Raw genomic sequence first — 17,375 nt, 5'->3', positions numbered from 1 at the left:
AGATGACTTGCTCACCTAGACGGAGGGAGTACTGATTATAATGAGTACTCCCTCCTTCCATCTATATAGGGCCTAATGCGTTTTTCAAGACCGCCTTTGACTATTGATAAAACTAATACTACATGACATTCATAATGTGAAAATTATATCATTGAAAGCTCCTTTCACATACGAATTTGATGATGTGCTTTGTGTAAGTTGCATGTCATATATTATTGCTCTAGCATTTGGTCAAAGTTAGCCTCAAAAAACGCATTAGGCCCTATATAGATGGAAGGAGGGAGTATAAGAACTATGTTTTATAATGAGTGTAAAAATATTGATTTGACATTGTGAATGTTGACACATTGTGGAATAGTTTTTGAAGTTTGCAAAAGTACTCAATTAGTGTTGTCATTCTCCACAAAAATGTGTTTACCAATGTATGCATGAACTCTATTTACTCTAACCCCCCTCTCTTCTTTAATTCTTTGCCACATCAGCATGTTTGCTATTCCCGTGTGCATGATACCAGCTAAGATACCACCATTATGGCCAGCCTTAATCATCGCATGCAATAATTTAGTGCAGCTTGAAATATGAACATGTGTGGGCGTGTTTGTTTTTAATGACTTGAGACTATACCTAGCCCGGCATGCAAGATGACTTATTATGCATCGTTCCCCATACCTGCAGGAAGCCCGTTCGTCTCCAATTTTTTTCCTCTCCATGTGTGGAAACAATATGCCTGCCAAAATCTCCTTCTCCCTCCGGCGGTCCCACCACTCCACCCCGTGTGAAAAAATTTGCATGCATGACTCTCCTCCCCCCACGCTCGTCCAATCCGTTGTGACCAGCAATATTTCCACCCCTTCGTTCCCCCGTAATTTACTCCAAACAAATATGCCCACGTAGTTGTTACTTAACTGCAGGTGCATTCGGTCACTCACATATGGGCCCAACAGGGGTCTGGCCCACATGTCAGTGACGCAACTGGACCGGCAGTTAAGTCAGTGCAGCTCAGTCCATATCTTACGTAGGTGTGCCATTGCTCGCTATAAATATTGCGCCTCCCACGACATCGCTATCTCCTCCCCCTCACGATCACGTTCATCGCTATCTCCTCCCCCTCCCTCTCACATCGACCACCATGGCATCGCCCCTCCCAAGCCCTAGGAGCCCCTCGCTGCACCGCGCGGACGGTCACGCGTCGCCGTTCCGTTCCTCGCCGCCACTAGTCGAGGAGGACGCGTCGATGTTCCGGTCCTCGCCGCTACGCGACGCGTCGCCGTTCCGTTCCTCGCCGCCACTAGACGAGGAGGGCGCATCGGCATTCCACTCCTCGCCGCGACGCGTCGAGGTGGACACGTCGGCGTTCCCAATCTCACCAGCACGTGCGCCGGAGGACGCGTCGGCTCCCCGCTACGAGGAGAACGTCGCGCCGCCTGCCGAGCCCCCCCAGCCTTGAGGAGCTTTCGAAAGAAATGGATGTCACCTTGTGGGAGGCTTTGCCTCTAGCAGAGCGCGCCAAAATAGAGGTGGAGAAGAAGGCCGAGGAAGAGAAGCGCACCGCGGAACAAGCTTCCTGGGAGGCCTATGTCGCGTCCGAGAGAGTCAGGCAATTGGCTCTTTGGCAGAAGGCTCGTGCGAGGGCCGTGAGGGTGGCGGAGGACGCCCGTGCCGACGCCCTAAGTGCAGTCGGGCCCAAGCGCATCATCTACGCTTGGCGGTACGTGGAACGGGTGCACGCTTCCGGCGAGGAGGAGTACCTATTTGCGCCGGATCACCACACCGGTGAGATCGCGCTCGCCCGCCAGAAAGCCGCCAATCAGCACCTCGCGAGTTGCGAGGCTGAGGAAGAGGTGTTGTGTCGGCGCGCTGGGAAACGGCCGCGCACCAGGGCACTCGTGGCGCGCCGCAAGCGCTCCTGCGAGCACCGTGGCTTTTAGGAGGAGTATAATTTTTGTTTCGTAAGGCGATCTCATTAGTTTTGGGACACAAATGATAAATCCCGAACGTTCAGAAATTTTTAGCATCCTTAATTAAGTATGTAAAAGGGAAAGTTTGGAAACCTTGTGTATTCGTACGCATTTTGCAAGTACGTGCATATAGCACAAACTTTACTATATACTATCGCAGGAAAAGAATTCTATGAGACCAGGTCTCACGCGAGACCCATCCTGATGGATGACACGTGGCATTCACAAATCACAAAGCATCCCCCACCCCCCACTTAAAAGCCACGTGTCATCCATCAGGACGGGTCTCACCTGCTAACCGTGAGACCTGGTCTCATATACGAGTAATTTTTTTCCACTATCGCACTACACGTCTCTCTCGATATATGCTTGCAGACTGTGCTACTCCCTCCGTCCAGGTCAATAAGTCATCTTCGGTTGTGCACCGTGACCAAGAAGGAGGGAAGACTTATACACCTAGACGGAGGGAGTACTAACATTACGATGCGGTTTTTGTAAAAGTAGAAAAATAGCACTAGTCAAGCTTGTGAAACAATTCAATGCAAAACAAATGCAAAAATGCTCTTGATTATTTACTTTTAGCTTCCTTCTCTGTGGTTATTTCTCTGTCGTACTTTGTATGGAGTATCTCACTGGTTGGAAAGGCATGCAAATTCCCAAACCGCTTCCTACACCCTGTATCTCACTGGTTGCCGGCGTTGACGTTGTTGCCCATGTCGTCGAGGATGAGGTTGCCAAGGTCGGGGAAGAAGTCGTCGTTCGCAACTAATCATGTGGACTAGCATAGTAGTAGGATACAGAGTAGAAACATGAATTTTACCACGATTTCGAACAGGAAGGACAAAAACACATACGGTGCAACGGGAGCTGCACCGTTGGCGTTGAGGTTGTCGCCCATGTCCAAACACCACGTAGACATGGTCTTTGAGAACGGTTCGTAGTCATTCCAAGCTCGGGCATTGAAGTTTGTAACTATTTTAGATTAGAATATACTACTCCTCCGGTGCTAGTAGTAGAGCAGAATCCTACTCTACTACTCTACTCAAGCAAGTTAGGGCATAGCATTGTAGGGAGTACCAGTACTGTGATCACTCAAGCTAGTTGTCTGGCATCGACATGACCCTACGCTGCTGGTATGTGTCTCGTAAGTCAAGCGGCGTGTTGTAGTCATCATCACCTGTCCACTTCCCGTAGCACATATTCGCTTCTCCATCTTTGTCCGCACATAATCTCGTCCAATCTTCCATCCCCGCTAAGGCGCCTCCCCCCCTCGTCCAAAACCCAAGCACTAGCAATGGAAGAACCGAGCAGCGTCCGCTGAAAGAGTGGCTGGAATTCGCTCCCCACAGAGGTAATCAAGCTCATTGTTTCGCGTGTGGACAATCTCAGTACCATGCCGCTCGCCGCGTGCTCGTCGGGGCTATACCGTTTACTCAAAGCCCTCAGGCCGGAGCTTTTTAAGCCAGCTCCTTGCTTGCTGATGCCGCCTGATCTTCAAAAACGGCGTGTCACGCAGCATAACGATCGTAGGGTGGCGAGCATCAACCCCCTTGACTGCGATCCGATCCCCGTCAGCCTCAACTACATTAACGGTATGTACTGGGTCGGCATGAACACGTCTTGGATGGTGCTCGTCGACGGTCGCGGCAGCTGGATGCTCGTGGAGGTCTACACCCGGCGATTGATCCCCCTTCCTTTGATTAACACTGCACTGCTTTGGCACCGCGGCCCAGAATACTCGGAATCTTACAGTAGCCAACATGATACCAAGTTTGATTTGCTCAAGGTTGTAATCTGCCAAGTGCTCACAAGATCTGCGAATTATAAAGACTTCAGGCTAATTGCGTTCTTCAACCGCGGTCTCGCCTATCTGATAGGTCACTGCGGTAAGTGGATAAATCTACATGTCCATCGCAGGATCATACATCCTCCATGGTTCTCTGATGCCATTGAACACAAGGGCTTCATTTACGCTGTCGACTCCTTCTATGGCTGGACGTATTGCTGGCCTACTCCAGTCATCGCTACAAACGGCTGTTACAGTAGTATGTTACTTTCCTATAATATCATGATGGCTTGCTTATATTACTGCCAACATTTGCTGAAAAAATACTCATGCTCATAACATGCTATTCTTAAGATTGACTAAACCAAGAGCCCTTTTTTATTTGACTCCAACTTGATATGATGTTGTAGGCCGCCTGGTGTCCCTACCCTTCCTAATCCCAGAACCTTTCAAAGAAAAGCGGCATGGCAGTTGCAGGTGGTTCCTGGCTCGATCAGACGACGACGAAAGATTGATGATCGTTCGCACGTACCGGACGTGTTATTTCGCGGAATACAATCACAGTCACTGCAAGGTCTTTGAGCAGGATCCCAGCTTCTCTGGGCCTTCAGGAATTTTTGACTGGAGGCTGGTAAGTAGCCTTGGTAAACGCTCTCTGTTTGATTAACCAGGAGATAACCGACGACAAGGATCATGATGGCAGCACGGTTTCGTTCATTAGGCAAAACTGTGTGTACACAGCGTACCATGCGTCTCTGCATGCACCATACCCTGATATGTGCCGCCATGCTCTGCAGCCCAAAGTAGAAGAGAGGGTCGCAAGTATCAGACTTCGACCTGCTGGCTGGAGTTTCCCCCGTCAGGCACCCATCTGGTTCAAGCCGTCAGCCAATCTCCACAGCTTAATAAATAGTAACGTCTAACTGAGCCAGTTAGTTAGATGTGTACACTTGGTGTAGTAGGATCTTTATTTAGTTTGATGCATACACTTGTTCTTTTTTGGTAGCCCTTTTGTAATGATGGCTGATGTTTGGTTTGGAAGAGAGAGCTGCGTCTTCACTCTTCTGGCCTGCTTACTGCTTCTGTTGCACCCCCAGCCCTGGTTGCTGTTGCTGCTGTTTTCAATGTACAATCAGTAGTATATTTCGTCTGTTGGTTGAATAAATGTGTTGTTAGAATGACAAACACAGTGTTTTGGAAGTCGTTGCACGGTTCGATCCTTTAGTGCCCCGTACCGTACGTAGCGCATATACTATTTATTGTACGGAACACATTTTTTTTTGAAACTCGGAACACATTTTCCACTTGTTGATAACATGCAACCCACTGATGAAGGCCCAATAGAGAAGCCCATAATTAACTGAAAGAGAGGCTCTCACATGAATCCAGCCCAGGTACATGCTCGTGGTCCCCTAAACATAAATAAGGAAATAAATAAATAAATAAAGCTAAATGCTCATGCACCAGTTCTTTGGGAAAATAGGTAGCCCAGTATTTCTTTTTGAAGAATACCCAAGCTAGGCCTATTTGTTTTCTCCGAATTACTGGGCTGCAAATCTTTCAAGACGAGGAGGGATGCATTCTGGCCTGGCTTAAGAGTATGGTCAATGTTTGTTAAAAGTAATATCAAAAGGGGTTGAAAATTATAGCAAATGGGATATAAGTTTCTTTTTTGTTTTTGTTCTTCACTGATATCTTATACGTATTTCATTGGATTTAACATGACATAGTACTAATTTATTTTTAAATTTGTTTTAGTATGGCTATTAATTTTTGGATTAAGAATATTTCGTTCCCCAGCAAAAATTTGCGAATTTTCAAAATTTCCCACATATTTAGTTAATTTTTTGACCCTCGTACTGACCAGAAAATGGCCAGCAATTCTAAAAATGGAAAACGAGCTGCAATAAATTCCATATGAATTAGAAAATGAGTAAAAATTATAAAAATAATAGCAAATGAGTTGTACACGCCACAAATTTTGAGGCTGACTTGTTTACGCAAGGCTTTGTCAGTGAACACACGATTCTAGCAGCAGTTAGTGTTGGATGTCCATCCAACGGCCGACGTGCTTCTTCAATCTCTGATCTTCCTACTCCAGCCGCCTAAACTAGCGCCGACGGGACTGCCTGCTCCCTCCTCTTGTGGCCCGCTGTGATGTCGCGCAGGCTTCCCCGGCCCACCCTACTCCCTCCGCTGGCCTGGCCGCACGCAATCAACTGCCTCCTTATTACGCGAAAAAATGATTCCTCCCACTGACATCTGGGGCGCACCGGTTGGGAGACTGACCTGTGGGCCTACTAGGTTGACGCGTACGCAGGGCTTGTCAACTTAGTCAACAAACGATTCTAACAGCAGTAATCGTTGGATTTGAATCGAACGGTCCTACTGCTTCTTCAATCGCTGCTCTTCTTGCACCAGCCGCCCAAACCAGCGCCGGGGAGACCACCTGCTCCTGCCTCCAGTGGCCGGCTGTGCTACCGATGAGGCCTCATCGCCCCCTACTACTCCCACCGCTAGCCAGGCCCTGCGGCGACGGCAGCCTCACACCGCAGCCGAACCAGTGAACCCTCGTACTCCTCTCCGCGTGGGCATCCACTATCGCGTCTTCCCCGGCTCCGCGTCGTCCCCTTCCTAGGCCTCGTCGTCGTCCACCGCCTTGGTGCTCTCGGCGCGGCGTGGTCAATGTGGTCAACGACATTCCATCGGAAGAGTACTGTACGTGGAGAGGCTGACAGCTGAGTCCACGGCCACAGCCCAGTTTTTTTGTGATTTGTCAAGTAATTCGCTTTGTCAGGCCTGTTGGGCTGCAAATCTTTCAAGACGAGGAGAGCTTTCATTCGGCTGGCGGAGAAAATGGCCCATCAGTAGTGACAAATGGGTTGTACATTTTTAAAACACATCAAACTGGCAATTAGTTTCAAATATCTTTTCTTCATTTCGAGATTTGAAATTACATTAATTTTTATGCGTGGAGAATTTGTTGGATTTTATATTGGTATACATTTATTTTTAAAATCAGTTTGAATGTGAGTCGAAATTTCGGGATTAAAAATAGTTCGGACCGCACAGAAATATGCAAAATTTCGTATAATTTTTTAACTGTGGCCACAATATGGGATGTAATGCTAACAAAAAGAATATGGGCTCCAAAAAAACCTTAATAATTAGCAAATGGGTTGTAAATTATTAGAAATGATGGCAGATGGGTTGTATGCTGTTTTCCACAGATTTGAGCCTTTCCTAAAAAAAGGTTGACACACAAGCAGTGACTGTTGGATGGCCATCCAATGGCCGTTGTGCTTCTTCAATCTCTGCTCTTCCTGCTCCAGCCGCTCAAACAGGCGCCGGCGGGACTGCCTACTCCCTCCTCCCCGCGGCCGGCTCTGCTGCCGCGCAGGCCTCACCGCTCCACCGTACTCCCATCGCTGGCCTAGCCATCCCTCTACTCACCCACACCTGCTGTTATTCTCCGGCGACAGCAGACGAACCAGTAAACCCTCGTACAGTCGTACTCCCCTCCGCGTGGGAAACAACTGCTGAGTCTTCCCTGCCTCCATGTCGTTCCCTTCCTAAGCCTCACCGTCGTCCACCGCCCTGGTGCTCTCGGCGCGGCCTGGTCAATGTGGTCAACGACCGACATGCATCTAAAGTGGACTGCACGTGGAGAGGCCGACAGCTGGGTCCATGGCCGCACGCAAGGAAATGCCTCCTTATTATGCGCAAAATAATGATTCCTCCCCTGACATCAGGGACACACCGAAAGGGCCTCTGTATTTCGTGAAAAAAACGTTACTGCCGCTGACAGCTTGGACCTACCAGCTATATCTTCGCACGCAAGGAAGTGCCTCCTTATTACGCTCAGAAAAATGAGTACCCCCCTGCTAGCTGGTACCCACCTTGGTGGGAGGCTGACTTGTGGGCCTACTAAGTTGACGGGGACGGAGGGCTTTGTCAACTTAGTCAATATGCATGATTCTAGCTCCAGTGACCGTACGATGTCCATCCAACGGTCGTAGTGCTTCTTCAACCTCTGGTCTTCTTGCTCCAGCCGCACAAACCAGCGCCGGTCGTGCCTCGTGCTCCTGCCTCCCGTGGCCGGCTGCGATGCGGCGGAGGCCTCACCGCCCGCTACTACTCCCACTGCTGGCCAGAGCATCCCTCTACTCACACACACCCCTGTTATTCTGCGGCGACGTCAGCCTCACATCGCAGCGAACCAGCGAACCCACATACTCCTCTACGCGTGGGCATCCACTGCCGCGTCTTCCCTGGCTCCGCGTCGTCCCCTTCCTAGGCCTCGCCGTCGTCCACCGCCCTGGTGCTCTCGGCGCAGCGTGGTCAACATGGTCAAGGAACTGCTTGCATCGAACGTGGACAGTACGTGGAGAGGCTGACAGCTGGGTCCACGGCCGTAGCAAGGAAGTGCCTCCTTATTATGTGCAAAATAATTATTCCTCCACCTGACAGCAGGACCCACCGGACGGGCCACCGTATTTCACGAAAAAAACGTTTCCCCCTGACTGCTGGGACCCACCAGCTACATCTTCGCACGCAAGGAAGTGCGTCCGGGCAAAAAAAACGATTCGCCCCCTGACTGCTGGGACCGACCAGCTACATCTTCGCAGGCAAGGAAGTGCCTGACAGTCGGGACCCACCTGGTCGAAGCGTACGTAGCGGTATCATTCTGGTCGCGAACATGTACGTACATACTGGTCAATGTAGAGGCGTGCATGTGTCGTAGTAGAGGCGCGCACGTAGCATTTACACGTACGTACAACGGCCAGGGTGCAAGAAAGAAAATACGGCCACGTATGTGTACATACGGGCGGGGTCTCGAACGCCTTCTCGCGCATACGTACGGCGAGGGCTCGTGTACATGGCTGGGTCGGAACGGAGAAACAACGTCGTCGTCATGTTCATGGGGAGGCAACGGAATGTGTCGTGTTCATGGGGAGGCAACGAAATGCGTCGTGTTCATCGGGAGGGCTTGGACGGAATAGGCGATGGAAACGAGGCCTGACGTACCGCAGAACAGAGGAAACGGCCTTGTGTTCGACCGGCCACGTTCGAAACGGGATCCTGTTCATCGGGAGGGGTCTGGCGTACCGCAAAACAGAGGAAACGGACCTCCTACGGTCGAAACGGGGGTCCTGTGGATCGGGAGGGGTGTGGCATACTGCAAAACGGAGGAAACGGATTTGTGTTGGAGCGCTACGGTCGAAACGGGGGTCCTGTTCGTCGGGAGGGGTGTGGCGTACCGCAAAATGGGACTCCACGGGATACTGTTCATCTCCACCGTCGACCTCCTCCAGTCTCCACGGGCTCCTGTTCATCCAGCCTCCACAGGCTCCTGTTCATCCAGCCTCCACCACGCGCTACTCCACCGGCTACTGTTCAACCACCCCTCCACCGTCTACTGTTCATCCAGCCCTCCACACCACGGGGTCCTGTTCAACCACCCCTCCACGGGCACCCCTCCATCGTCTACTATTCATCCAGCCCTCCACACCACGGGGTCCTGTTCAACCACCCCTCCACCATCTTCTATTCATCCAGCCCTCCACACCACGGGGTCCTGTTCATCCACCCCTCCACGGGCACCCCTCCACCATCTACTGTTCATCCAGCCCTCCACCACACCACGGGGTCCTATTCATCCAGAGGCAACGCCACCGCTCACTGTTCACCCAAACCCCCCCGCAACGCTCACCGTTCATCCCATCGATCGGCTTCAGTTAGCAATAGTAGCGAAGGAATCGCTCGATCGGGTTCAGTTAACAGGCATCGATCGATCGCTCGGGTTTGGTAACGCGTAGCCTGCAGTGCAATCGCTCGGGTTCAGTTAGAACCCAACGCCTCGCTTGGGTTCAGTTAGAGTCGACGCCTCGCACACACGCGCGTACGTGTACGAGAGAAACGTGCATCGCTCGGCCCCCGATCTCCCACCGTAACCGGGAACTCCCCGAAATTTTCCTCCCCCTTGCTTCTACCACGGTTTTTTCCGTGATGGACGGCCCAAACAATGTCATGCAGCTGCGTCTCCGGCCCGCCCAAGACGAAAAGCCCATTTTCTGTCATGATTTTTTGTCATAGAAGTAGGAGCCCACCACATCTATGATGATACCGGGTTTTGTCACAATTATCGTCATAGAAGTGTCATATGTATGACAGAAAAAAAATTCATTCGGCCCAAACTGTCATGGATGTGTCTTTTTTTTTAGTGCGGATGAGCCACAGAAGAAATATCAAGACGAATATGCTCTTGTTGACAGAACTCCTTCATAGCACCCTTACACAAATTAGTGCCATTATTAGTAATGATACTATGAGGGTAACCAAAATGGAAGATCAACTTTTCAACAAACTGGACTGCAGTCGCCGCATCACACTTGCTGACCGGCTCTACTTCAAGCCACTTGGTAAATTTGTCAACCACAACCAAGAGGTGGGTTTTCTTATCTTTAGACCCCTTGAAAGGTCCAACCATATCAAGCCCCCAAAATGCAAATGTCCAAGTGATTGGAATAATCCTCAACTGTTGAGTCGGCACATGAGCCCGTCAAGAAAACTTCTGACAGCCATCACATTTACTGACGATATCCTCTGCATAAGCATGAGCCGTCAACCAATAAAACCCATGACGAAAAGCTTTGGCCACTAAAGATTTTGAGCCAGTGTGATGACCACAATCGCCTTCATGAATCTCACGCAAGATCTCACGACCCTCTTCAGGAGAAACACAATGCTGTAACACACCTGTTACGCTACATCAGTGTAACTCGCCATTCACAATGTTCATAGGCTTAGACCACCGGGTTATCTGCCTTGCCAAAGTTTCATCCTCATGTAACTCACCCCGGGTCATATAAGCCAAGTAGGGAAGCGTCCAATCAGGATTATCATGGAGAGCCGCCACCAACTATGCCTCGGGGTCAGGAATAGCAAGATCCTCTTCTGATGGTAACTTGACTGAAGGATGATGCAATACATCCAGAAACACATTAGGAGGCACCGGCTTACATTGAGACCCAAGCCGGCTCAAAGCATCAGCTGCCTCATTCTTCCTTCGATCCATATGCTCCACCTGGTACCCCTTGAAATGACCAGCAATGTTGTCAACCGCCCGGCGATAAGCTGCCATGAGCGAGTCTTTGGAATCCCATGTGCCTGAAACTTGCTGAGCCACCAGGTCTGAGTCGCCAAAGCACCTGAACCAGTTTAAATTCATCTCTTTGGCCATGCGAAGGCCGTGGAGTAAAGCCTCATATTCATCTGCATTGTTAGTACAAGAAAACATCAGCCTTAAAACATAGCAAAATTTGTCACCTCGTGGGGAAGTCAAAATAACTCCAACCCCCGAGCCTTCCAGCTGCCTGGACCCATCAAAATGGCTTGTCCAATATGTATTATCAGGCTTCTCCTCAGGCATTTGTAATTCTGTCCAATCGTTGATGAAATCCACCAGAGCTTGAGATTTGATAGCTGTTCTTGGCACATATTTCAAACCATGAGGTCCGAGCTCTATTGCCCACTTGGCAACCCGGCCACTGGCCTCTCTGTTTTGAATAATGTCTCCTAAGGGAGCAGAGATGACCACAGTAATAGGATGACCAAGAAAATAATGCTTCAACTTACGACTCGCCATGAACACCCCATATACCAACTTCCACCAATGTGGGTATCGTTGCTTGGACTCAATCGGCACCTCACTGACATAATAAGTCGGCCGCTGGACTAGATACTCCTTACTCGTTTCCTTGTGTTCCACCGCAATCGCCACACTGACAGCCTTACTATTAGCCGCCACATACAGGAGAAAGGGTTCCTTATCAATGGGGGCCGCAAGGACGGGCGGCTCAGCCAACTGCTTTTTGAGCGCCTCAAACGCCTTATCCGCGGCATCACTGTAGAGAAAATGATCTGTTTTCTTCATCATCTGGTATAAGGGAATGACCTTCTCTCCCAGACGGCTTATGAACAGGCTTAAAGCCATGATACGACCCGCTAGGCGCTGGATGTCATTGACACACGTCGGCTTAGCAAATGAAGTAATAGCCTTAATTTTCTTCGGGTTAGCTTCTATACCTCTCTCTGAGACCAGAAAAACCAAGAGCTTGCATGCAGGTACACCAAAAACACACTTGGCCGGGTTAAGCATCATCTTATAGCCCTAAAGATTCTCAAAAGTCTCCCTTAGATCATCCAAGAGTGTTTCCTTCTTTCTGGATTTAACCACAATATCATCCACATAAGCATGCACATTACACCCAGTTTGACTATGAAAACTATTTTGAACACAATGTTGATAAATCGCATGGGCACTCTTAAGCCCGAAAGGCATAGAGACATAGTAGAAGGCTCCAAAAGGGGTGATAAAAGACGTCTTCTCTTGGTCTGTAACTGCCATCTTGATCTGATGATTACCAGAATAACCATCCAGGAAACATAAATTCTCACAACCCGTCGTGGCATCAATAGTCTGGTCAATACGAAGGAGAGCAAACGGATCAGCTAGACAAGCTTTGTTAAGATCTGTGTAGTCAACACACATACGCCAAGTGCCGTCTTTCTTAAGCACCAGCTCCGGGTTAGCCAACCACTCCGGATGAAACACTTCCACAATGAACCCAGATGCCAAGAGCCGGGCCACCTCTTCACCAATGCCCTTATGTCGTTCTTCATTGAAATGATGAAGAAATTGCTTGACTAGTTTAAACATAGGATCCACATTAAAAGTGTGCTCAACGAATTCCCTCGGTACACCCGGCATGTCAGAAGGTTTCCATGCAAAGATGTCCCGATTCTCACGGATGAACTCGATGAGCGCGCTTTCCTATTTGGGATCCATATTAGCTCCCATTGTAAACTGCTGAGATGAGTTGCCACGGACAAAATCAATCTTCTTAGTATCATCAGTCGACTTAAACTTCAACAAAGGGTCTTGCTCAGTAGTGGGTTTCTTCAGAGGGGTCATATCCGTCGGGTCAACATTATCTTTATAAAATTTAAGTTCTTCTGTGGCACAAGCTGACTTAGCATAAACAACATCTCCTTCTTCACATTCTAGAGCAATTTTCCTATTACCATAGACTGTGATAGTACCCTTATGCCCTGGCATCTTAAGTCTCCAACGCAGCCGCAAGGTGTTCGGCGCTTTTCTCAAAAGGTACCATGGATAGCGGGGATGAGTATTTCTTTCACAACTTCATTTTTTCATCTGATGATTCGTCCTTGGATAATGAAGAGCTTGTGGTGGCTGCATTGGTCGTCCATGACCACATTGGTAGGCAGCGGCCTCGGCTCAGGGGATCAATCTCGGGGCATGCTCTCGCCTTGAACCGCAATAGGGAGAAAGGCCACACCCTTCTCTATGCCAATTATTTTGAGAATACCACACTTTTTGAAACACATCAATTTTGTCGCTGCTTGTGAATGAGGAGACATGTGTTCAATCGTATTCGGAAGGGAGTGGTAGGAGATGACCCATACTTTGAGTGCAAAGAGGATGCCCTTTGCAAGCTTGGCTTCTCTTCTTACCAGAAATGCACTACAGCTATTTGCATGCTTGCATATGGAATTCCTGCTGATCTTGTGGATGAGTATGTGCGTATGAGTGAGTCCACGTGTATCCTCTCAATGTAGAGTTTCTGCAAGGCCGTGGGGGCAGCGTTCGGCCCTGAGTACCCGAGAGAGCGAACTACCACCGATACAGAGAGGTTGTTGGCGATAAATGCCGATGAGGGCTTTCCAGACATACTTGGTAGTATAGATTGTATCCAGTGGAAGTGGGAGAACTATCCATTTGCTTTGCAGGGTAGTACAACGGGCATGTGAAAGGTGCCACTGTCATACTAGAAGCGGTGGCTTCACAAGATCTATGGATATGGCATTCCTTCTTCGGCATGTCTGGTTCACACAATGATATCAGCGTGCTTCAGTGATCTCCAGTGTTTGCAAGTCTTGCAAAAGGCCACTCCCCAGAGGTCAACTTTGACATCAATGGCCACCATTACAACAAAGCATTTTACCTAGCTGATGGTATCTATCCTCAGTTGTCAACTCTTGTGAAAACCATGCCAATCCGCAAGGAGAGAAGAGACAGAGATTTTCCCAAATGCGGGAGAGTGCTAGGAAGGATGTGGAGCGTGCTTTTGGTGTGCTTCAATCTCATTGGGGTACCGCTCAAAACCCTGCATTGACATGGAGCACTCAAAAGTTTTGAGAGGTGATGACCGTTTTTCTGATCATGCACACCATGATCGTGGAGGATGAGCGTGGTGATAGCATCTACGACCAAGGATTTGATTTTTTGGGTGAGAATGTTGAGCCCGAGCACCCGCTTCCTGCAACCTTTGAATAGTTTGTCTAATTTCATTGTGCAATGCGTGATTGACAGACTCATATGTAGCTCCAGGATGAATTGGTTGAGCACATGTGGGATCACATTGGCAACCAGTAGATCTATCGGTTCAATTTCCTTTCATGCAAAACAATTTTGATTGGGCTGTAAGACTATTAGATATTGTTTGTATTTCGATTGGTTTCTATGACTATTTCGCATGTGAAACTATTTGATTATGAACTATTTGCTATACATCATTTTAGTTCACAGAATGCATAGGGCCTCTATTGGATGTGATGCGGCCGAAATGCAGCAGTGCGTTGGGCTCGTCCACAAATTCGGACAGACACCACCTTATTACCATCCTCAAACGAACAAAATCCGACCAAAATGAACGTTCGTTTGGGATCGTGTGTTGGAGTTGCCCTTTTACACGCGTCCATCATCACCGCTCAGGCCGCAGGCGTAGGCGGAGGAAGTCGTGTGAGTGGCATCCATGGTGTCGGTGAGTGCGCATGAGGTCAACTACCTCGCCTAGCAGGCTGAGTCCAGACACCGAGGAGCGTTGCGGGCGCGGCCCATCGATGCAGCAATCAACGATGTGATGGCATGCGAGATCTTGTATGGCGAGTTGGCGACGATGACGACAGGACTCGGGGTAGCTGGGTTTACCGACGACAACGACATATGAAGAAATCAGTATTTAGGGCTTAAAATTGGTCTTCTTTTAGGGTTCAAATCACTACTTAATCAGTGTTAGCTTGCCGTCGCCCTTAGTGATGGAAATTGGTGGTTAAATCTGAGTGGAATTCGTATGTTAAGTATTGATGAATTATTGTATTTCTCAAGTTCAGGGATATTTTTGTTATGCGCTAGCAAATTCACAGATGATGGATCTAGTTTTCTCCTAATAAACGTGCGTGCTCCTGTGCTGAAGGTTCCATTTCACCGTGACTTTTCTTTGCAAAACGTTGAACGGCTAATTCGATGCAATGCTAGTGAAAGGGCAGACGAAAGAGATGCTCGGAAATAGAATGGGTTTTTTTTTTTTTGCGAAAGGGAAATAGAGTGATTGCTAGTTGAAAGTGACACTATGAAAGTTGTGGAAATCATGCAGAATGATGGTAATTTTCTAGGTGTGACGGTAGCTATATACGAAAAGTGTACTTTCCTGTGTCGTAGCTTTACTCATGTAATTTTCTCTCATTGTCCTAGATAAGCAAATAGAGCAGCTCATAGTTTAGCGAAGTTTAGCGAGGGGAATCTTCAATGGCAGGAACCCCCAACTTTTATACGAGCTACTCTTGCTGATGATGTATCTTTAATTCCAGATCAATGAAATCGCCATGATGGCTCTCTTTTAAAAAAAAAAGATACCCGGAAAAGATAGGCAAAGCTTTACGAAGTATAGCTGCCACTTTTGCCCCTAAAAAATGTATGACTGCCACTTTTCCCCCTTTTTTTACATAATATTGGTGGCTGCTACTTTTCTCAGGACAAAACAACAGTTTGATTTTACCATCTGAGTATCGTACCACGTCAGTGCTGACGACATCAATCAAAGTCAACAAACTTGAAACATTTCTGTAGCAACGTCGAACGTGCCCAGCAAAGACGTCCACGTACAGTCAAACAGCCAGTTTTCTCGTCAAACAGCTAGTTTACCTGCCAAACTCTTCCTGTATACTCCAACGTGGACGTATAAACCAACGTGGGCTGGCTCTTATAATCAGACCACAACCCGAGCATTCTGCAACCACATTCATCAACGCCACACACGTCTCCTGCTCTCACCGTTCGTTGCTCCGCACATCAGCAGGACTTGCCAATGGCGGGAGACGGCGAGCTGAAGCTGCTGGGCGTGTGGACGAGCCCGTTCGTCATCAGGGTGCGCGTGGTGCTCAACCTCAAGTCGCTGCCGTACGAGTACGTGGAGGAGAGCCTTGGCAGCAAGAGCGCGCTCCTCCTGGGCTCCAACCCGGTGCACCATAGCGTGCCCGTCCTCCTCCACGGCGGCCGCCCCGTGAACGAGTCCCAGGTCATCGTGCAGTACATCGACGAGGTCTGGTCCGGGGCCGGCCCGTCCGTGCTCCCGGCCGACCCCTACGAGCGCGCCGTGGCGCGCTTCTGGGCGGCGTACGTCGACGACAAGGTCGGGCCGGCGTGGACGGGGATGCTCTTCTCGTGCAAGACGGAGGAGGAGAGGGCGGAGGCCGTGTCCCGCGCCGTGGCGGCGCTGGAGACCCTGGAGGGCGCGTTCGCGGAATGCTCCAAGGGGAAGGCGTTCTTCGGCGGCGACGCCATCGGGTTCGTCGACGTGGTGCTCGGCGGCTACCTCGGCTGGTTCGGGGCGATCGACAAGATCATCGGGCGCCGGCTGATCGACCCGGCGAGGACGCCGCTGCTGGCCCGGTGGGAGGAGCGGTTCCGCGCGGCGGACGCGGCCAAGGGCGTCGTGCCGGACGACGCCGACAAGATGCTCGAGTTCTTGCCCACCGTGCTCGCTTGGGTCGCCGCCAAAGCCAAGCGAACTGTGAGGCCGTGACATGCATGTGTGTGTGTGTGTGTGTGTGTGTGTGTGTGTGTGTGTGTGTGTGTGTGTGTCTGAGTCCGTCCAGTGTGTGCTGAATAAATGCACCGCATGTCGTGTGTTGTACCAAGGGCAAACGATGCTGAATAATTTTGCTGTTTGTGTGCACAATTCTTCTTCTTCTTCTTCTTCTTCTTCTTCTTCTTCTTTGTTTTGCTGTTTGTGTGCACAATTCTTCTTCTTCTTCTTCTTCTTCTTCTTCTTCTTCTTCTTCTTCTTCTTCTTCTTCTTCTTTGTTTTGCTGTTTGTGTGCTCAGTTAAGTGGTACCGCTGTTTGTGTGCTCAGTCAAGGAGTACTTTGTTGATTCCCGCGCAAAAAAGTACTGTACTTTGTTGATGCTTAAACAGAAAATCGACTACCCGGTGCAGTGACGACGACTGCACGCATGAGAAAGAATCCAATCCATGCTGAGCTTTGACAAAATGTGTGACGAACGTGCTGACGCAGTTTGCTGGACCGAAATCCCTGTCGCCGTGCAGTGCCGCGACACGAATATTCGTATGCTTTCGGGGCAGATCACTTTCTCCCGGCTGCTAGGCACCTCGGTCGTCACTCCCAACGAACCAGCCCAACAATTCAATCACTCAAAAACATGACAGTCAAGCCCAACAGCTCTTGCTGATCTCTCGGCTCCGGCCTCTAGGCACAGTATGGCCTGCCTGATGGCATAGCCGGGAAGGAATACAAAGGGACGG

General features: G+C 49.5%; 1 protein-coding gene across 1 annotated transcript; it reads left to right on the top strand.

The window, feature by feature from the left end:
• The first annotated feature begins 15,825 nt into the window (after positions 1-15,825).
• On the top strand, positions 15,826-16,790 carry LOC125510183 (probable glutathione S-transferase GSTU6). The gene has a single exon (XM_048675286.1). It carries the CDS (start codon positions 15,918-15,920, stop codon positions 16,632-16,634), a length of 717 nt encoding a protein of 238 aa, XP_048531243.1. The 5' UTR covers positions 15,826-15,917; the 3' UTR covers positions 16,635-16,790.
• The last annotated feature ends 585 nt before the right edge of the window (positions 16,791-17,375 follow it).

Source organism: Triticum urartu, chromosome 1 (assembly GCF_003073215.2).
Source record: "Triticum urartu cultivar G1812 chromosome 1, Tu2.1, whole genome shotgun sequence".
Taxonomy (NCBI): domain Eukaryota; kingdom Viridiplantae; phylum Streptophyta; class Magnoliopsida; order Poales; family Poaceae; genus Triticum; species Triticum urartu.
Note: the sequence above shows the minus strand (reverse complement) of the source record. Positions and strands in the feature narration are given on the sequence as shown.